Here is an 18340-nt window from a genome sequence, read left to right as displayed (position 1 = left end):
CCCTCGGCTGAGTCTTCTTCTTCTTCTTCTCTTTCTTTATCTCTGTGCTGACGTCCTGTATCTTTCAGGCCCTGTCATTCCTCACCTGCCCACCAGGCGTCAGTGTAGCACCCCTCTCCATCCATCACCTGACCTGCTCACCTGTTCTCTCAGCTGCTCCCAGCCTGACACTGGATTTGAGGCTTTAAATATCTAATATAACTATTCTTTGTAGACTTTAGGCTCTAGTTGTGTTGATGAGTTAATAGAAAATTAAACAAACGACAAATCACAACAAGATGATGATGATGATGATGAAATCTAGCCACAGCTGCATTCTGGGACCTCAGAGAAGTTAAACACCGAAGTGACGCACGCCACCAACAACCTGAGGACGCTTTTAGCCGCTGTCACTGAAAACACACTCTAACACCTACACACACACACAATCACAACACTGCTGTCCACTTCCACCCACTCGTTCTAATGCTTTTTGCACCAGAGGACATGTGAACTCACACCCGGAGGAAAGCAAACAAACACACACTGAGACCAGAGGTGATCCTCTGCCGACACAAACAGCCGCACACTACTGAGGATCAAAATCACAGAGATTCAGACAAAGAGAAAATCTCCCTGAACTTAAAGCTCAGTTAGTTTTCCAGGTTGAGATCAGTTGAGAAAACAAGGAGACGAAGATGATCTGCAGCTCCTGAGAGGAGGGAGGAGCAGTGTCACAAATCAAACCTCCCTCCTCCTGCTGGGAGAAAAGGAGGTCAAGCAGAATCCATCTTGTTTTCTTTGTGCACTGAACCTTTAAATAACCTGTTTCTTCTACATCTGATACATCAGCTGCAGCTCAGAGTTATCATCAGGATTTATCTATCTTAAAAATCAAAGCTCAGCCGTATTAAACTGCTCATTTTATTCTGCAGGAGGTTTTTTTAAATTAATAAACGATATTTGCTGCTGACGAGACACGATTGGACAGAGAGGAATTCCTAATCATCGTCTAATATTAAAATGAAGGTGTTTCTAAAGGAGCCAGGGAGCGGCTGCATGTGAGAGTGCAGAACTCTGTCTGCTGCCCACTGTACATCTTTAATGCCCCCCCGAATCATTTATGAGAGTTTTTCTTCTCCCGCAGTCTTCAGCCGGTTAACTCTGCCCGCTTGTGACGTGATCAATCATCCAAGCAAGATGTTGTGTGTCCCACTTTAGCTTCTGTGGGCCGCTGCGTCACACACCCGCCGCCACAGGCCCACTGGGAGGGAGGGGGGGGGGGGGGGGGGGGGAGAGAGAGAGAGAGAGAGAGAGAGAGAGAGAGAGAGAGAGAGAGAGAATTAACCACATTACAAAGGCTCCTGGAAACCAGGGGGACGAAGACTCACTGGTTTGTGATGGGAAAATACCTGAGATCACACAATGACCAAAAACTAACGTCCAGAACAGTTCGAAAATGTGAAGTGAAAGAGAACTATAAAATATAGATAGATAGATAGATGGATAGATGGATGGAAAGATAGATAGATAGATGGATGGATGGATTGATAGATAGCTAGATGGATAGATAGATGGATAGATGGAGGGATAGATGGATAGATAGCTAGATGGATAGATAGGTGGATAGATAGATGGATAGATAGCTAGATGGATAGATAGATGGATGGATGGATAGATGGATAGATAGCTAGATAGATAGATAGATGGATAGATGGATGGATAGATGGATAGATAGCTAGATGGATAGATATATGGATAGACGGATGGATAGATGGATAGATAGCTAGATGGATAGATAGCTAGATTGATAGATAGATGGATAGATGGAGGGATAGATGGATAGATAGCTAGATGGATAGATAGATGGATAGATAGAGAGATGGATAGATAGATAGATAGATAGATCGATAAATAGATAGATGGATGGATGGATAGATAGCTATATGGATAGATAGATGGATAGATGGATGGATAGATGGATAGATAGATAGATAGATAGATAGATAGATAGATAGATAGATAGATAGATAGATAGATAGATAGATAGATAGATAGATAGATAGATAGATGGATGGATGGATGGATGGATAGATAGCTAGATGGATAGATAAATGATTGATAGACAGATAGATAGACAGAGAGATAGATAGATAGATAGATAGATAGATAGATAGATAGATGGATAGATGGATGGATAGATAGATAGATAGAGAGATAGATAGAGAGATAGACTCTTGCTTCACCACACCCCCTGCACACATGTCCTGTGTGTCCAGTACTTAATGATCAGAACCACATGTGCTTGTGAGTCGCTCCTGCTGCACAGAGAAGATATGAAATATTTACTGACCATCTCTAACCACTCAGGCCTTTCCCCAGATGCAGAGCGTGGACCCTGGGAAGTTCCTGTGAGCGGGAGCAGAGCTGCTGACCTGTTTTTAAACCGGTCAGATGCTGACCGGTTTAACACTCAGATGCTCTCACTGACGTTTCTGTTCCAGTGGCACCTGTAGTTGTTCTTCAGGTGTTCCCAGTAAGTCGTCTTTCTTACATTCCCCACGATGCTTTTCACCAATTCAGGAACAATTCATCTTTATCTTTAAATTCAAATAGAATCATTGGGAAACTTTGTCTATTAAAGGTCAAAATCTAATGTTTTAAAATCCCAGTATTCTGTAAAACCTCCAGAAGCTCTGATCGATCCCTGACCGATTGATTCCTCCACCCAAGTGTGTTTGAGTCCATATGCAGAGCTGCAGCAGGAGACCCTGATCTCTCTCCTCCGTCTCTGCCTCCACCCGTCGGCCTGTCACTGTGCATTACCTCCGCCCGATGACCACACACTCCCCCTGCTCTCCCTCCTGCATCCAGGTAAAACACACTCCTGCTCCGCCAGAGGAAACCATGAATTATGGACCTGAACTTTATTTGTGGTGACGTTACAATAATAGATACAAAGTGTTTTGCAGACAATAACACATGAATAAATAAATAAAGAAGAAACCAGGAAATCTGACAGGAAGGAATTTAATGTTCGTCTCATCACCTTCAGTCCTTCTCAAAACCCATTCATCTTGTTTTACTTTTATTCTATGACCACAGATGTTTTATTATAACTGTAGCACATTGTCTTTCACACACACACACACACACACACACACGTACACATGTGTCTGCAGAGTTATGGTCTGAGTTAAGGTTTGTAACTGGTTTCTTGTTGAATGAAGCTGGTCCCTGTGAGGAGTGTTGTGTTGTTTTTGTAGAAAAGGTCACGTTCTCCCAGCAGAGTCATACAGAGGTCAGTGGTTTTATTGGCTTTTAAATACTTTGCAGGTAAAACATCAGTTTGGACCAAAAGAGAAAAATAAGCATCACCAGCATCGACCTCCGTTAACCTGACAGATAGACGACAAGACAATTCATAACAGATAATCAATCAAAATAAATCAAATAAAAGTTTCCCAAAATCAGCTTCAGAAGTTGCAGGTGGTCGAAGTCAAGGGGGAGCTGAAAGGTCACAAAACCTCCAGAGGACGTGTTTGTGTGTGTGTGTGTGTGTGTGTGTGTGTGTGTGTGTGTGTGTGTGTGTGTGTGTGTGCGTGTGTGTCTGCGGGATGCTGCTGCTGACCTTTACTGGGAGCCGCCCGCAGGCTTCGACCTCAGCGTGACGCTCGGGTCAAACCACAGAGGCTCCTGTGCGGCCCAGAGGTTTGAGTGACAGCTCGGTGACACACCCTGAAAACTGTGAGGCTGTGAGTCTTCTAACGTTTTCTCTCTCTTAACGACTGTTATTAAAGATGGCCGACGCGTCTCCACTTCCTCCTGTTGTGAAGAAATGAAGCTGAAATACACAGGCGCCGCCATCTTGCACTTTGCACGTCATTAGGAGGCGGAGTCTTAGGGGCGGAGTCACAGCATCGAGGTCACTATCATCTGTCAATCATGATGTTTCCACCTTTTTTTATCACATCAAATAATTATAATATATTAAACCCTTTATAAAAACGTAAAGATTGACATTATTTTTTAACCAAAGTTTGAAAAAAAATAAAACAGATGAGCAAGAACAACCTCAGGAGCCTGAACACAGCCGGTGTGTTGTTTACGTTGTTGACATCACACTGTAAACAAGTCGCCATGTAAACACGGACTCTGTTTACGCTCGGCTGTGATTGTGTTTGACAGGAAAATGTTTTTCTTCGACTTCTCCGGTGACGACGCTTCACTGAGTCTTCACCCACCACGGTTTGACCTTTAACCCCCCCGCCTTCAAACACCACCCCCTTCATGTCAATATGGCAAACCAGGTTGGATCAGCGTGTTTGTTTTGTCAACCCCAGCAGCTGAGGTGGGTGGATCGGTCATGAAATATTAATGCCACAGGCTGAAAGACACAACTGCTCCCAACAGGCGACAGTCGTCTTTAATCTGCTGATTCACTTCAAGCTGAATTCATTTTGATTTGTTTTAATTAAAACAAACATATTTAAGATTGAAGTTTATGTATTTATTTATTTTAAATCCTCATTATGTGAATTATTAACGGCTAAATGTACCATAAGTAAAAGTACTAATTATGTATTATTAAACCCATAAGACTGAAGGAAGAGGATGGGGAAAAGTTGTTGTTATGGTATAAGCTGTACTTCTTGATGTGTTTGTTGTGTATCACAGTATTTTGTTAACGGCATCATTAATTGTAGTATTTGTACTAGTACTAGGTTCTAGTAGGGTTGCAGTACTTCTGTTGCAGTAACAGTAGTAGTAGTCGCTGACCTTTTCCTCTGAGAGCAGGACAAGTGTGCAGAGGAGACGCAGAAACAGGAAACAGGGGGAGAAGGAGACGAGGGAGGAGGAAGGAAAAGAAAAAGAGGAGACGGGTGATGAAGAGAAAGAGGAAGAAGAGATGAGACGTAAAGGAAAGGAGGAAGGAAACAGGAGATGGAGGAAGAGAAGTGAGTGGTGTTGGTTTGGAGGTCACGGCCTCCCCCCTGTTGGTCTGATGGATCCACACTGACAACCAGAGACCGCTGGAGACTCTCTCCCCAGTGTGTTTGTGTGTGTATGTGTGTTTCTGTATGTGTGTGTGTTTCTGTGTGTGTGTGTGTTTCTGTATGTGTGTGTGTGTGTGTGAGAGAGAGACTGAGTTAGAAAACACACTCAAACAACACACACACTTCTTTTCCCAGTTTCCCCGGAGGTGTTTTCTCTTTCGACCGTGACTTTGGAAGCTCTATTTTACACACACACAGACACACACACACACACACACAGACAGAGGTCAGAGGTCAAACATGCCTTCCCCATGTTATCAGATGGGACAGTAGTACCTTCCTCTTTTGAGTCGTCTCTTCACTGTCACTCGTTGTGCTCATGTAAATATTTGTATATGAATCAGATTCTCATTGACCTTTTCCCCTTACACACACACACACATATACACACACCCACACACACACACACACACACACACACACACACACAGACACACACACACAGTTTGATTTTGAATCATGTAAATTTTGAGTAATTCATCCTCAGGATTTATATTCCAGGAAAAAATCAGCTAAACTTCTGAGTCCAGTGTTTGAACATTTGTTAGAGCTAAGATGATGAAGATGAGGACTCCACCAACTCTCAGTGATGAAGGTAGCGACAGCAGTGATGAAGGTTATTCACAGAAATGGCTTCACACTCAGTCAGGAGTCTGTATCACTGTCTTCACTGTCATCACATCTGACACCAGTTTGTTCCTAAGACTTATAATCACGAATTAAGTTTATCAGTGTTTCCAGATTTAATATAAATATTTATACAATAAAAACAAGTAAGTCAAAATACTTTATGTCTGTGAATAGGAAAATACATGGAATGGTTATGAAGATATCCTGAGCAGCAAATAAAAAATGTGTATAAACAACATCCACGTTTCCTTTCTGTCACGGTTTGTCGTCCTAGTTTGATTTTTGCCTCTTAAGAGTGTTTTCATTTAATTTATTATTAGTTAAATTATTATTACTCTTGTCTCATTTTTATTCCTGTTTGTTTGTTTGTGAGTTGTGTCTGTGTGTCATGTTTGCCACTTCATGTGTCTATCATATATTAGATAGATAGATAGATAGATAGATTAAAGATACATATCACTTTATAGACATTGTTAAAAACCTACAAATCCCTCCAAATTCATTATTCTACACCATGGATATCGACAGCTTATATACCAATATTGATTCCATAGCGGGACTAAGAGCTGGTTAGATCCCTCTGCAACAGCTGCAGGTCTGGAGAGAGATTTTGGATTATGCAGTTCATGTTTGGGATTCTTCACATCTGCTTTGCACCCAAAGCCGAGAGAAGCATTTTATAAAACACTTAAAAACACTTTATTGAACTGCAGCATATTTATTTTTGTTTCCCTCCTGTAAGATAGAAATGTTTATTTTCTAATAAAACCTTTGAAGAGCAAATGTAATTTTTTATGTGAATGGATTTAATGAAGCGGTCGAGTGTTGTTAATGTCTCTGATGTGACTCTTACTTTGGAAAAGCATTAAATGGGATGTTGTGACATTTATTTGTACGTTTTGTGTTTCTAATAGAAAACAACACAAAAACACACTACAGCCCTGCAGGGTAACAAGGTTTATTACACTGCATATTACTTTATAGCATTTGTTTAATTAACCTGAAGCAGCAGATGGTTGGTTTGTTTCTTGGTCAAAAATCTTTATCACACTTTCCAGGAACTTTTTGCAAAAATCCACCAATCTGACATCATGTGCATGTTCAAATATTTTTTAAAAGGAACCGTGCTATGGTTTATTTATATATATATACATATATATATATAATTAGAGAGAAATATGAGATACATTTAGAATATAAAAAATGTATATTTGTTTGCTGCAGAAGAAAATCAGTCTGGGTTTACCAATCAAAACTACAGGAAGTCGACAAAATAAAAGCATAAACTAAGGTTATAATTATACAAATTATAATATAATACAATATTTTAATATAAAACAACACATTATACTATTAAATATATTAATCAGATATTTAATAAATATAACTTAGCTATATAGCATAACATTGTACAATACAGTACAGTTCAATAATACAATATAATAACCTATTATAGTATAACTTAAAGTTAATAAATAAAACATAAAAATAATAATAAACAACACAACAAAATATAATAACATGGGACGATAACAATACAGTTTAATAATATAATCGTATAAAATACAGTAGAATAGAAAGGAACGTGAGTTTTATTCTGAAGCGGTTTGTTTTGAAGCGGAAGTGTGGCGTGGCGGTGACGTCACAGCGCGGACAGGTGGGAGCTCCGGTTGGACGAGTGTCTGTTGTTGTCACAGATATTTGTTTCCGAGTACTTTACGGAGTATCACCGAGTATCCAGCGAGTATCGCTCCCTCGCGTGTGTACTTCTCTGAGCCGAGAGCCGGAGAAACTCTTTGAATTGTCTCCGGAACACAAACATGGCGTCTCCACCGGGAACTCATCGTTTCATCTCCTGAGAGAGGAACTCCACACCGCGCGGGTTGACTTCCATGGGACCGGAGCCGGTGAGTTCTCTGAGTTTCCGGTTTAGATCTGATGCTTTCAACCGTTTCACGAGCTCACAGCAAATTACATCACGTTTAGTTTTAATAACCCGAATTAAATCCACCTGCAGCGATGATGTAGCCCGTTTCCTTAAATTCTCATTTAAATGAATGGAGTTTGGTTTGATGTCAACACTTCCGCATGGGAGCGTCGGGACGGTTTCCACTGCGTCCTCCTGCACTGAGCCCATGAAAACACACTATGTTTATTTGAAGTATCACACATATTGTTTAAACCATCCATTTTTAAACAGTGTTATATGAAGCCACATGTTCAGGTATGAACCACAATACCCATAATCCCATAAAGGTGTACAATAGAAAATACTGGGGACACACATTCAGGGTTTATTCCTGTTCTGGGAGTGTAGAATGACTTTTAATATATTTATGAAACTTCAGTATCTAAATAAATTGAATCTGTGATAAAAAGGCAGCTGTGGTGTTTGAACATGATGATGATGAAGATGATGATGACGAGCAGAGGAAGCTGAATCGTTTCCGTGTCATTTGGTTTTTGACCGTCGGCCTCATTTCCTTATCTTCCAGATATGCCGGCTGACGACAAGGTTGCCATCCTGACCGACGATGAGGAGGAGCAGAAGAGGAAGTACGTGTTGGCGGAGTCGTTCAACACTCGGTCGGTGGAGCCGGACGTGTCCACGATGCCTGTGGCCCCCCCGGCCGACCAGCCCCCGGCCTCGCAGCCCGACTCCATCAACTGCTGCCAGAGGATGTGCCTCCGGGTCAACAGCCAGCTGCTGGTCTCCAAGGTCTTCTACTTCTTCTTCTACGCCGCCTACGGCTCGCTGCACCCCCTGCTGCCCATCTACTACAAGCAGCTCGGCATGTCGGCCAGCCGCAGCGGGCTGCTCGTCGGCATCCGCTACTTCATCGAGTTCTGCAGCGCCCCCTTCTGGGGGGTGGTGGCTGACCGCTTCAAGAAGGGGAAGGTCCTCCTGCTGTTCTCGGTGCTCTGCTGGTTGATGTTCAACTGCGGCATCGGCTTCGTCAAACCAGCGGAGATGACCTGTGAGGAACTGGAGGGTGATGTGTCCACGCCGGTGACGCCCGGGATGACCACGACGCTCCCTCCTGGGAACTTCACACAACCGAGCAGCTCCACCAACCACAGCAGGCGGCGCCGGGGGTTCCTCGACCGCCCTGACCTCCTCCACCTCAGCGTGCTCCACAGGTACGAGCGCAACGCTGACGCCAACGCCACCGTGGCCCCCCCCGCTGAGCCGACTAACACCACCCAGCTCGGACCAAACTCCACCCAACCCACCACCATCTTGACCACCACCACCACCACCACCCCTGCTGCCCCGACTACAGCCAAGCAGTACCAGATCACCTACAACACGGACCAGGTGCAGACCATCTTCCTGCTCATCCTCCTCGTCATCATCGTGGGCGAATTCTTCAGCGCCCCCGCCGTCACCATCGTGGACACCATCACGCTGCAGTACCTCGGCAAAGCCCGGGACCGCTACGGCCTGCAGAGGATGTGGGGCTCTCTGGGCTGGGGCCTGGCCATGCTGCTGGTGGGCATCTGGATCGACCACACACACGTCACGCCCCTGGTGGACGTCATCGGCTGCGTCCTGCCCGACTACCGGCTGCACAACTACCAGATCGCTTTCATCGTCTTCGGCGTGCTGATGATTTTGGCGTTTATTGTCGCGACTCAGTTTCACTTTGAGAAGGACGACGAGTACCGACAGGAGCCTCCAGAGGGGGTGGGGGGGCAGACGCCGGAGTCCGGCTCCTCTGGCCGGAGCAGCCCGGACGCCGCTCAGGAGTTCCACTACAGCGACCTGCTGAGGCTCCTGTGCACCGTGCGGTACGGCTCCGTGCTCTTCGTCGCCTGGTTCATGGGCTTCGGCTACGGCTTCGTCTTCAGCTTCCTCTACTGGCACCTGGAGGACCTGCAGGGGACGACCACGCTGTTCGGAGTCTGCTCCGTCCTGAGTCACATCTCGGAGCTCGCCGCTTACTTCACCAGCCACAAGTTCATCGAGCTGGTCGGACACGTCAGGTGAGACGCTGAAGAAGGTTTCACACGGGAGAGGGAGATTCTGATGAGGTCTCTGAATACACAGGCCAATAAATCAATAAATAAACGATGATAAATGTCAATATTCAGCATAACCAACAATTATCAGAAAACTTTTAATAACAACTTGCCGCCATCTTGCATGTTTGACGTCTTTTAGGATCGTTGAGTGGACACATGGTCAGAATTAATAACTGAGGTTGAAAACAGATCAAAATCTACATCTAGAACTTTTTAAATATGATAAATCTTAAGAAAAGAACTGAAATGAGAGCTTCTATCAAAGTAAATGAGCTTGAAGATGTCCAGTGTGTGGACCTTCTCTCCTGCTGCAGCTTCTTCTGACTCCGGTGCCACCTGCAGTTCACACAGAGCATAATGAAACCGTGTTGGTTCATCACAGCAGATCAACGTCTCTGCAGCGAGCGGCCTCAGAGCAGCGAGCAGACAAAGCCGCCATTGATGCTCGGGGGGGGGGGGACTCTGGACCTGGAGCTCGCGGGCAGCGGGGACATTTGAGAGCACGGTGTTAGGTGTCGGTCAGCAGCTCCGGACCCACAACGCATAAAACACACAACGTCTCTGACACAGCTCCTGAGAGAGAGGGCGCAGAGTTTGTCTAAGGATTTAAAATATAGAAATATTCCGTGTCTCACATCCTGCTGTTAATATTAAATGCTAACAGCCCTCAGTTATGGATGTGTGTCACATTACATAGAATAACTGGGTCTGTGTAGAATGTAATCACGTGCAGTCAGTGTCTCCCTCATTCGGCTCATCTACAAGAACAAACACTTCTAATCCAGAGCAGCAGATGTTCCAGCTCTGAGGAGTTTGTAGCTGCAGAGCATCACGTGACTCGTTTCCAGGATGTTCACTCTGTGTTTCTCTTCACGTCGTGGAGTCGTCACTCGACAGTGTGCGAGGACGTGACGCTCTGCTTCCTGTTTCTCTGGAACTTGTGATCGAGAGCAGAGAGCGTCTGTCACTCAGAGCAGAGCCGGCTGCAGGCGAGCCGCTCTGCCCCAGTGTGTGTTCATCAGTCGCTCATGTGACGCTGCGTCAGGTGTAAAATGTCAAACCACACATAATGGAAAAATGTAGCATTGGAAACAATGTTGTCTGGTGTTGAACACGCGACTGACAGAGGGCGTGTCGGGTTCACATTCAGGTTGCTCTGCTCTCAGCTGCTCTACACCTCGTTCCCTCGGGGCTCAACCACACTCATTGGTCCTGAGCTGATCAGGCACTGGTTTCATTGATCCCAGTCCTTCCACAGTTTGTACTGGTCACCCGAGTGGATCCCGATGTGAAAAACTTTATATATATTACCTCATCAGGGTCCATGACATCATCAAACTAGGTCTTTTGTTGTTGTTTTGAATGTGAGACCCCTAGTGGCCAAAGCTGCATATTGGACACTTACATTCTTCCCTAAATTAAGTTGTTGTGCATGTTTTAAAATGCTCCTAAGACAATGATTCATACAAATGAGTATAGTATAATACATGAACCCCTGTTTCCCTCTGTCTCTGCCCCTCAGGGTGCTCTACATCGGCCTGGCCTGCAACACGGCTCGGTACCTCTACATCTCCTATCTGGAGAACGCCTGGATCGTCCTGCCCATGGAGGTCCTTCAAGGTAACATCCTCTCGTTTCTCCGCCCGCAGGGAAGGATTAGAAAAGCTCGGACTATGGGGCGAGTCGGAAAGCGGCTGTTTGTTTAACAGGACGCTTATCAGATGGCGTCTTTCCTGCGGCAGCCGGGTTCACGCAGGGCGATGAAGCTGCAGTTCAGTCTCTGGGAGGAAGCCTAGAGAAACCCACCCTGAGCTTTCACAGGATCCATGTTCAAACAGAGCAGTGAAGCTGTGTTTGAACACACTGAAGATCACATGACGCGTGCATATTTACTTATTAATGGAGCGTGTGTGACCACAGTTAAACGTCTGGATGATAACACAAAGTGAACAAACCCGACTCCACCACCACAATCTATTCAAACAAACTAAAAGTGCCACTGTTTTATTTTTGTCATTGATTATTTTCTCAATAATCAGAAAACCTGTAAATCTTCAGTTTGGAAAAACTTTAATCAGCAAATAGTCGGAATTTGGGTTGAAAACAAATGAGAATACAAACAAATATCTGCTGATCTACTAATTAATTAACTGACTCGTCGTTCAAGGTCTTTCTCTGTGATTTTATATCTTCTAACAAGCTCCTTTTGTGGGGAAATTAAAAATCAAAATGATATAAAGATAAAATATTCTAATAGAATTGTAAGTAAAGTGTATTTGGAGCTGTGTGAGACACGACAGCGACTGGATGAGTCACTCGCTTGAGAAGTTCCACCCTGAGAAAACACTGACGCCTCACAGAGTCAACAAGTCAGAACCAGTTCGGAGCTTAGGTCCCAGTTCCACTGTTCTAACTGTGAAGTCAACCAGTTAAAACTATTCAAACTTAACCAGTGAGACTATCCAGCTCAGCAGTCTCCTGGTGAAACCACGTTTAAATCCACCAGATGCAGACGTTCTATTGGATCTGCAGCAAAGTGGACACACTCACAGATATCAGACCCTAAACGAGCCTCATTTAAAAGTCATTAGAGCTGCAGACTTCTCTCCTGCAGCTTCTGGTGTCATATCATTTATTTTACAGTTATGAGTGTTATAATTGAGCTTTATTGCTCTTATCTGACTCGATTAACTGAACTGTTACAGCCACAGGTACAAGCTAAAATTCAAAATGTCTCTGTATCTCTTTTAACACATTGGATATGTGACAGCAGCTGTGACCCGTCCCTGTCTCCCTGTGTCCTCCAGGTGTGACCCACGCCTCTGTGTGGGCAGCTTGCATCTCCTTCCTGAGCGCTGCCGTGCCGCCGGCGCTCAGGACGTCTGCTCAGGGAATCCTCCAGGGCCTTCACCTGGGCCTGGGCCGGGGCTGCGGGGCCATGGTGGGAGGAGTGTTCGTCAATTACTTCGGTACGACACAGCGGTGTGGTGTCACTGAATTGTGTGTATGTGAGTAAAATGTCCCTTTCCCAGAGTTGATGTTTCCCTGTTTGCTTTGCAGGAGCTGCAGAGACGTTCCGAGGAATCGGCATGGCCTCCCTCGTCATCCTCCTCATCTTCTCCTTCATCCAGTTTCTGTGCGGAGATTCGGAGGGGAAAGGTGGGAGGAGCTTCCTCAAGCACACAGTTTTTATGTATTTATCCATAAACCCATGTTTTCCTTATTATGTCCTGTTCCTTTTCTTTCTCAGAGGACAAAATGTTAGCGGAGAACATCCCGGTTCCCTCCAGCCCGGTCCCCATCGCCACCATCGACCTGGTCCAGAGCCAGAGCCAGGTCGGGAGCCCGGTCCACCTGGCCGCCGTCTTACCCGTGAAGAAGACCAAGCACCAGGAGGACCAGGAGGACGTGACGCAGCCGGCGTGGGTGCTCTCCGGCGCCCCCTGGGTCACCATCGCATTCGCCATCTTCCAGATCAAAGAGATGATGAAGATTGCGAAGAGCAGCGGCCCACCAGCAGAGGCGGACCCACTGCAGGTGAACACAAAACACCAGTTCATTCATTCTAAATTCTAACACAATCCTCATCTTTGGTTTTTCACGGTATCCAGCTTTTGGAATTCTAAGACTCTAAGAGACTTTCACATCAATCCATTAATAAAACTAACTTCCTGCTCTGAGGTGAGAGTCCTGCGTGTCGTCCCTGGAAAGAGACGCGTGCTTGTGTAGCTGCAGTAACAATAGATGTTGTATCATAGTAACGTGTGTTGTGTCTGTTTCGTAACTGTGTGGGAAATGTTTCTTTACCTTTCACTAATCTCAACCCTCTTAAACTTCCTCCTCTCAACGGCTTCAGAAAGGTGAGACATAACTGCGTGCAAAGGTCGATGGAAAACTACCGTGTGTGTGTGTCTGTGTGTGTGTGTGTGTGGTATGTGGGTGTGTACGCGCATGCATACGTCTCTGCATATTGTGAAAACTCCCACGCCTGAGTGGTGACGTCATGTGAGGTGCATGCATTCCTGAATTAGATCAGGGCCTGTATTTATCAAGAGGGTGAAACGACTGAAATCTGAAAACGTCCCTGTGAGAAAATAAAACCCCTTCATCATCGTGTGACTTCATCAGAACTAAAACTACAACATAAAAAAACGATTTAATCATCGTCAGGGTTCTATTACTTTTATTTTGAAAGTTCTTATCCCCATTGTTGACTCTGTTTCATCCAGAATCTGTTCCTTTATTCAACTTAACAGAATATTTCTACTTTTGTATTCACTCTAAATGTGTAAACACTGAGTATGAATATGACTAATATGGGCCCAGATCCTTTTGTCTGTGATGCATGTGATTGTGTTTGATCTTCTTGCATGAAGACGTCTCTTCTCTCTCACTGGGTTTTGATCTTGATGCTTTTCTCTGTTCCCGACTGAAACGTCGACCGTCGCAGGACAAACACTGTCTCTGCACAAAGTCCAAGTTCTGACCAGTACACTAGTACCTGATAGTGTTACTCAGGGGGGGGGGGGGGGGGGGAGTACTCAAACATTTGTCTGAGGTAGAAATTCAAGTAAAAGAACCACTTGAACTTTTTCTACTTGAGTAAAAGTAAGTAACTTCCTGGTTTTACATGAACTTAAAGGAGAACTTTAATTAGGGAAAAAAAAATCTAAATCTATTGAAATCTATGTGTCGTCTCTGAATGATGACGTTAGACCACATTAATCATTTCAAGCAGATGAGAGAAATCTGTGACATCACACACATTAAAGACATTTGTCGCGGGAACAAGAGAAACAGACATGTTGAGGGAGCAGAGGACACAAGTGAGGCCACAGGATTCTCAGAGGTCAGTGCAGCCGATGACCTCATCACTGTTTGTCAGATTGAACCTCTGCTCAGTTTCTCTGAAGATAGAAAGTTAGAATAATCATTTTTTTATGTCTTTATTATTTCGGGCTAGTCAGCTAGTCAGGGAGACACACGTTTTTCCAGCTAGATCAGATTAGTTCTAGTTATCTGAGGGTTTTTAGATGATTATTAAATAAGAGGCGATGCTGAGATGAAATGAAAGATGGTGTCAAACACTCTCACTGTTTGTTCCTCCTGTTGCCAGGTACTTAATGATGGGGCGTCGGCTGAGGAGGTGGCGTCCTCACAGGAACACTCCGATCCGCCGCCGGCCACCTCCGAACCAAACACCGCCCAACCGGGTGAAGACCAAACGCACCCCCCCTCGGACACAGGAGGGCCTCATGAGAACCCAGCGTTCACAGTGGAGAGCACAGACTGACCTGAAGTGGACAAACTATTTAATTTACTCGCTGAGCTTCAAACGCGCCGTGTTTTAAGAACTGCAAATATATCCGTCATGACAAGTCGCTTAACAAAGGTGTGGTGGAGTCATTCCACTGGAGGTGCAACCTTATATTTAAAATTATTTAAGAATGCAGTCGTTTCCAAATCAAGGTGGAAATATTTTAACCCTACAATTAATTTATAAAAACAGTTTTAAGCCTAAGACTTGTTTTAATGGGTTGTTTTTGCAGAGGGGACTTTAGTTGATATGTTTAAATACAATAAAAAGAGGTGCGCTTGGTGGCGTTTGCTCGTCCGAGGCAAACAAATCCAACGCACCTCTGAGCTCTGTGCACTATATTCTGAGTGAAACTGCCCTTTACCGCTGGAGTGTGGAGGAGAATCCTTCGAGTTGAACCATGTGCCTCTTGATAAGTTATTTTGTGACTTTATTCTCACAGGAAGTGATGAAATCTGGCAGAATGTAAAAGAAGTGAACTTCACTTACATATTGTTGTTATTGTCCATGTATTAACTCAGAGGTTCCCAAGTCCACTCACTCTGACAGGAAACTTTCTTGAAAACGTTCTCAGCTACCGACTCGACCTTCTCTTTCTCTCGTTCTTCAAAACGAAAATCCTTTAAAGAAATCAAATCAAAAACAGCTTTTTATTTATGGATTGAATCTTTTTACACAACAAATGTACTTTTCTCTGTTTTTCTTCTCCCTCGATACAAGAGGGAGGCAAAGCAAAGAGAACTTCACAGAATCATTATGTTTACACGCTAAATTAAAACCCAGACAGTTGTTCAGGATTCAAACTAAACTCCTGCAGGTGTTGACAAGTCCTCTGAACAACTTGTTTTTAGCTGTAGGCCGTTGTGTGAGTGTTTGAATCCGTTAGTGTGTCACTGCAGCTTCTAGATGTTTCACCTCTTCTGTCCAAACATAAACCAGGACTGTGGTGATGGAGGATTCTGCTCGAGGCTGTTCTGTCCTTTCTTTTGTCAAACGCGTCTCTATTCTGTGTGTTCTGTGGTGCAGGGTTTGGGAACCTCTGTTATATTCAAGTACAACATATAAGGAAACACGAGGGACCATAAAGAAGAATCATCTGCCTCAGATATCATCACTTCTCTCTTCTTAATGAACTCTGAGTGTCGGATGAAGTGCTGACGTTCTCTTGCTGTATATTTGTATTTCCCTGAGGAGCACACTGATGAAGAAGTGCCTCTTTTAAACACTGTTTGCTTATTTAATCATCATCGTTGTCTTAACTTATTATAACAAGATGTCCGGCAGAAATCCCTTTACTGTAAAACACACTGTCGGGGGTGTCTGAAGGTCGCTTCCACTGCTTTTGTATTGAAACTGCCAATAACTGACAGATTCTGGACCTGCTGTGTTTGACTCTCATGCCAAATAATTCCAAGTATTCAGTGTTTTTTCAGTCGGAAAGTTTAAGGAGTGAAAAAATCCTGTTCACTGTAATGTAGATGATTATTAAAGGACATTTTGGGGACAGAAAAATGCTGTTGAAGAAAGTTTGTTTATTTCTATTGCAAAAATACAACACTTCAGATTAATTCTAATATTCTGTTGTTTGTGTATAATTATTGATAAATCATTGTGCATTAATCCATATAATAATACAAAGAGCATTTAGTACAAAGTAGCATGGATATTTGATATTGTTTAATTACTTTAATTAGTGACTAGCAGAAAGGCAAATATAATGCAGTAAAAAGGGCTGTACTTTTACTTGAATGTTAATGTACTAGAAGTATAAAGTACCTTAGCATTCACCATATCCATGCTGCAGGATGTTTCTCAGGCCGATGTCATGACTCAAAGCAGCCACTTGATGGCAGTAGTGTTGTGGGAACACCCTGCGGATTTAAACCATCCTCTGTGTGTGTGAGTGTGAGTGTGTGAGTGTGTGAGTGGAGGGTTATTGAGGTCGTGGTGCTACTGATGGGTGTGTGTGGGTGGACAGTAATAGGCTTCCTCAAAAAGTAGGCTTGTGCTGTCGTTTAAAAAAATAAATAAAAATAAAGATAATAAAATCTTGGCAGACTCGGCCTGTCTGATAACCGGGGGAGAGATCTGAGCTGCTCCTCTGCTGCTGATGGCTGCTGCTGTTCTTTGGTCTTAATAATGAACAGGAGAATGATGCATTCACATTACAGTTTCAATGACACCGAGGTTCAGGTGGAGCTTTGATTGACTTTTATCTACAGGAAAAAAGACAATAACTTTGTGCTGTAAAGTTAATTTTGGTTCAAATGTTAACTTAGAACCACGGGTGAACTGATTAGAATCATGCTGTTTGAAGGTCAAAGGTCAAGGGCGACCTCACAAAACCCTTGTGCCTCATGATTGAACGTATTGGATCAACTGTTAGATTTTGGAGAATGGTTTGGTTTGAATGTGTCAGGGTCAATACCTGGAGAAGAGAGAATACAAATCGGGTGTTTTTAGTTTCTTAAACTTTCTTTACATCTTCACCAGACTCAAATTATATTTCACTTGCTGAAAGGTCAAAGGTCACAGTGAGGCTGGGGGGGAACTTTGCCAATCAAAAGTGGTTGTCAGGGTCTGTCGGCCTGTTTTTGTAATTGAAGTCCACTCAGGCACAGAAAGATGTTTCTACCTTCAACCTTCTGCATAAATGTGACCATTACTAATACCTAAATGATGATGTTAATACCTCGTTAATGGAACCATCACGTTGTCAAAACACAATAAAGCTGCATCCGGTTAATTGGGCCCAATTATCCTCAACGTGAACGAGCCTGAACATTATGCTAATCAGTGGCTTCCAGCTCCGATGCAACCTGAAGCTGTTTTTAGCCTCGTCTCCGTCCCTGCTGTGATGTGAAGGCGAGTGAGACGCCCTGTGGAGGCGACTGGGGGGGAGGCTGTTGAGTCAAGGTGAGGACGACGCCCCCCTACTGTCCCCCCCCCCTGAGCCTCAACAAGGTGTCCATAGTGGACTCACAGGAACTGAGCCAAAAACAACCCCAATAAAACACTAATAAAAGAAGATAATTGCCAATGAGTCAAAAACTGCAATTCTACATTTCACGCCTCAAACTTTTGAGCTTCTGTGGGAGAACGAACCTTTTTAATTCTCAGACTTTCCTTTGTCTCTCATCTTCTATTTTCTGTTTCTGTGACTGTGTTGGAAAATAATCAAAACCATATTTAGACTTTCCATAATCTGCTCCTCTCCCCATGTTGAGGTCCAGAGAACCCCCCACAGCTGATGGCTAGAGCGACAGCAGTGTTGATTCCAAGGATTAACAAGCTGCTGTCTGGTTTCACAGAACCACACAGACTGATTTCT

The 18340-nt window shown here is 44.0% G+C and overlaps 1 protein-coding gene across 1 annotated transcript; it reads left to right on the top strand.

Annotated features, from left to right (window-relative positions):
• The first annotated feature begins 7267 nt into the window (after nucleotides 1–7267).
• Nucleotides 7268–16521, top strand: LOC128431151 (major facilitator superfamily domain-containing protein 6-A). Its single transcript, XM_053417380.1, has 7 exons — nucleotides 7268–7573; nucleotides 8162–9653; nucleotides 11215–11312; nucleotides 12500–12661; nucleotides 12753–12851; nucleotides 12943–13229; nucleotides 14809–16521. Exons 2-7 carry the CDS (start codon nucleotides 8164–8166, stop codon nucleotides 14983–14985), a joined length of 2313 nt encoding a protein of 770 aa, XP_053273355.1. The 5' UTR covers nucleotides 7268–7573; nucleotides 8162–8163; the 3' UTR covers nucleotides 14986–16521.
• The last annotated feature ends 1819 nt before the right edge of the window (nucleotides 16522–18340 follow it).

The sequence above is a fragment of the Pleuronectes platessa genome, chromosome 24, assembly GCF_947347685.1.
Source record: "Pleuronectes platessa chromosome 24, fPlePla1.1, whole genome shotgun sequence".
In the NCBI taxonomy this organism is placed as follows: Eukaryota; Metazoa; Chordata; class Actinopteri; order Pleuronectiformes; family Pleuronectidae; genus Pleuronectes; species Pleuronectes platessa.
This window is presented reverse-complemented; position numbering and strand designations above follow the sequence as displayed.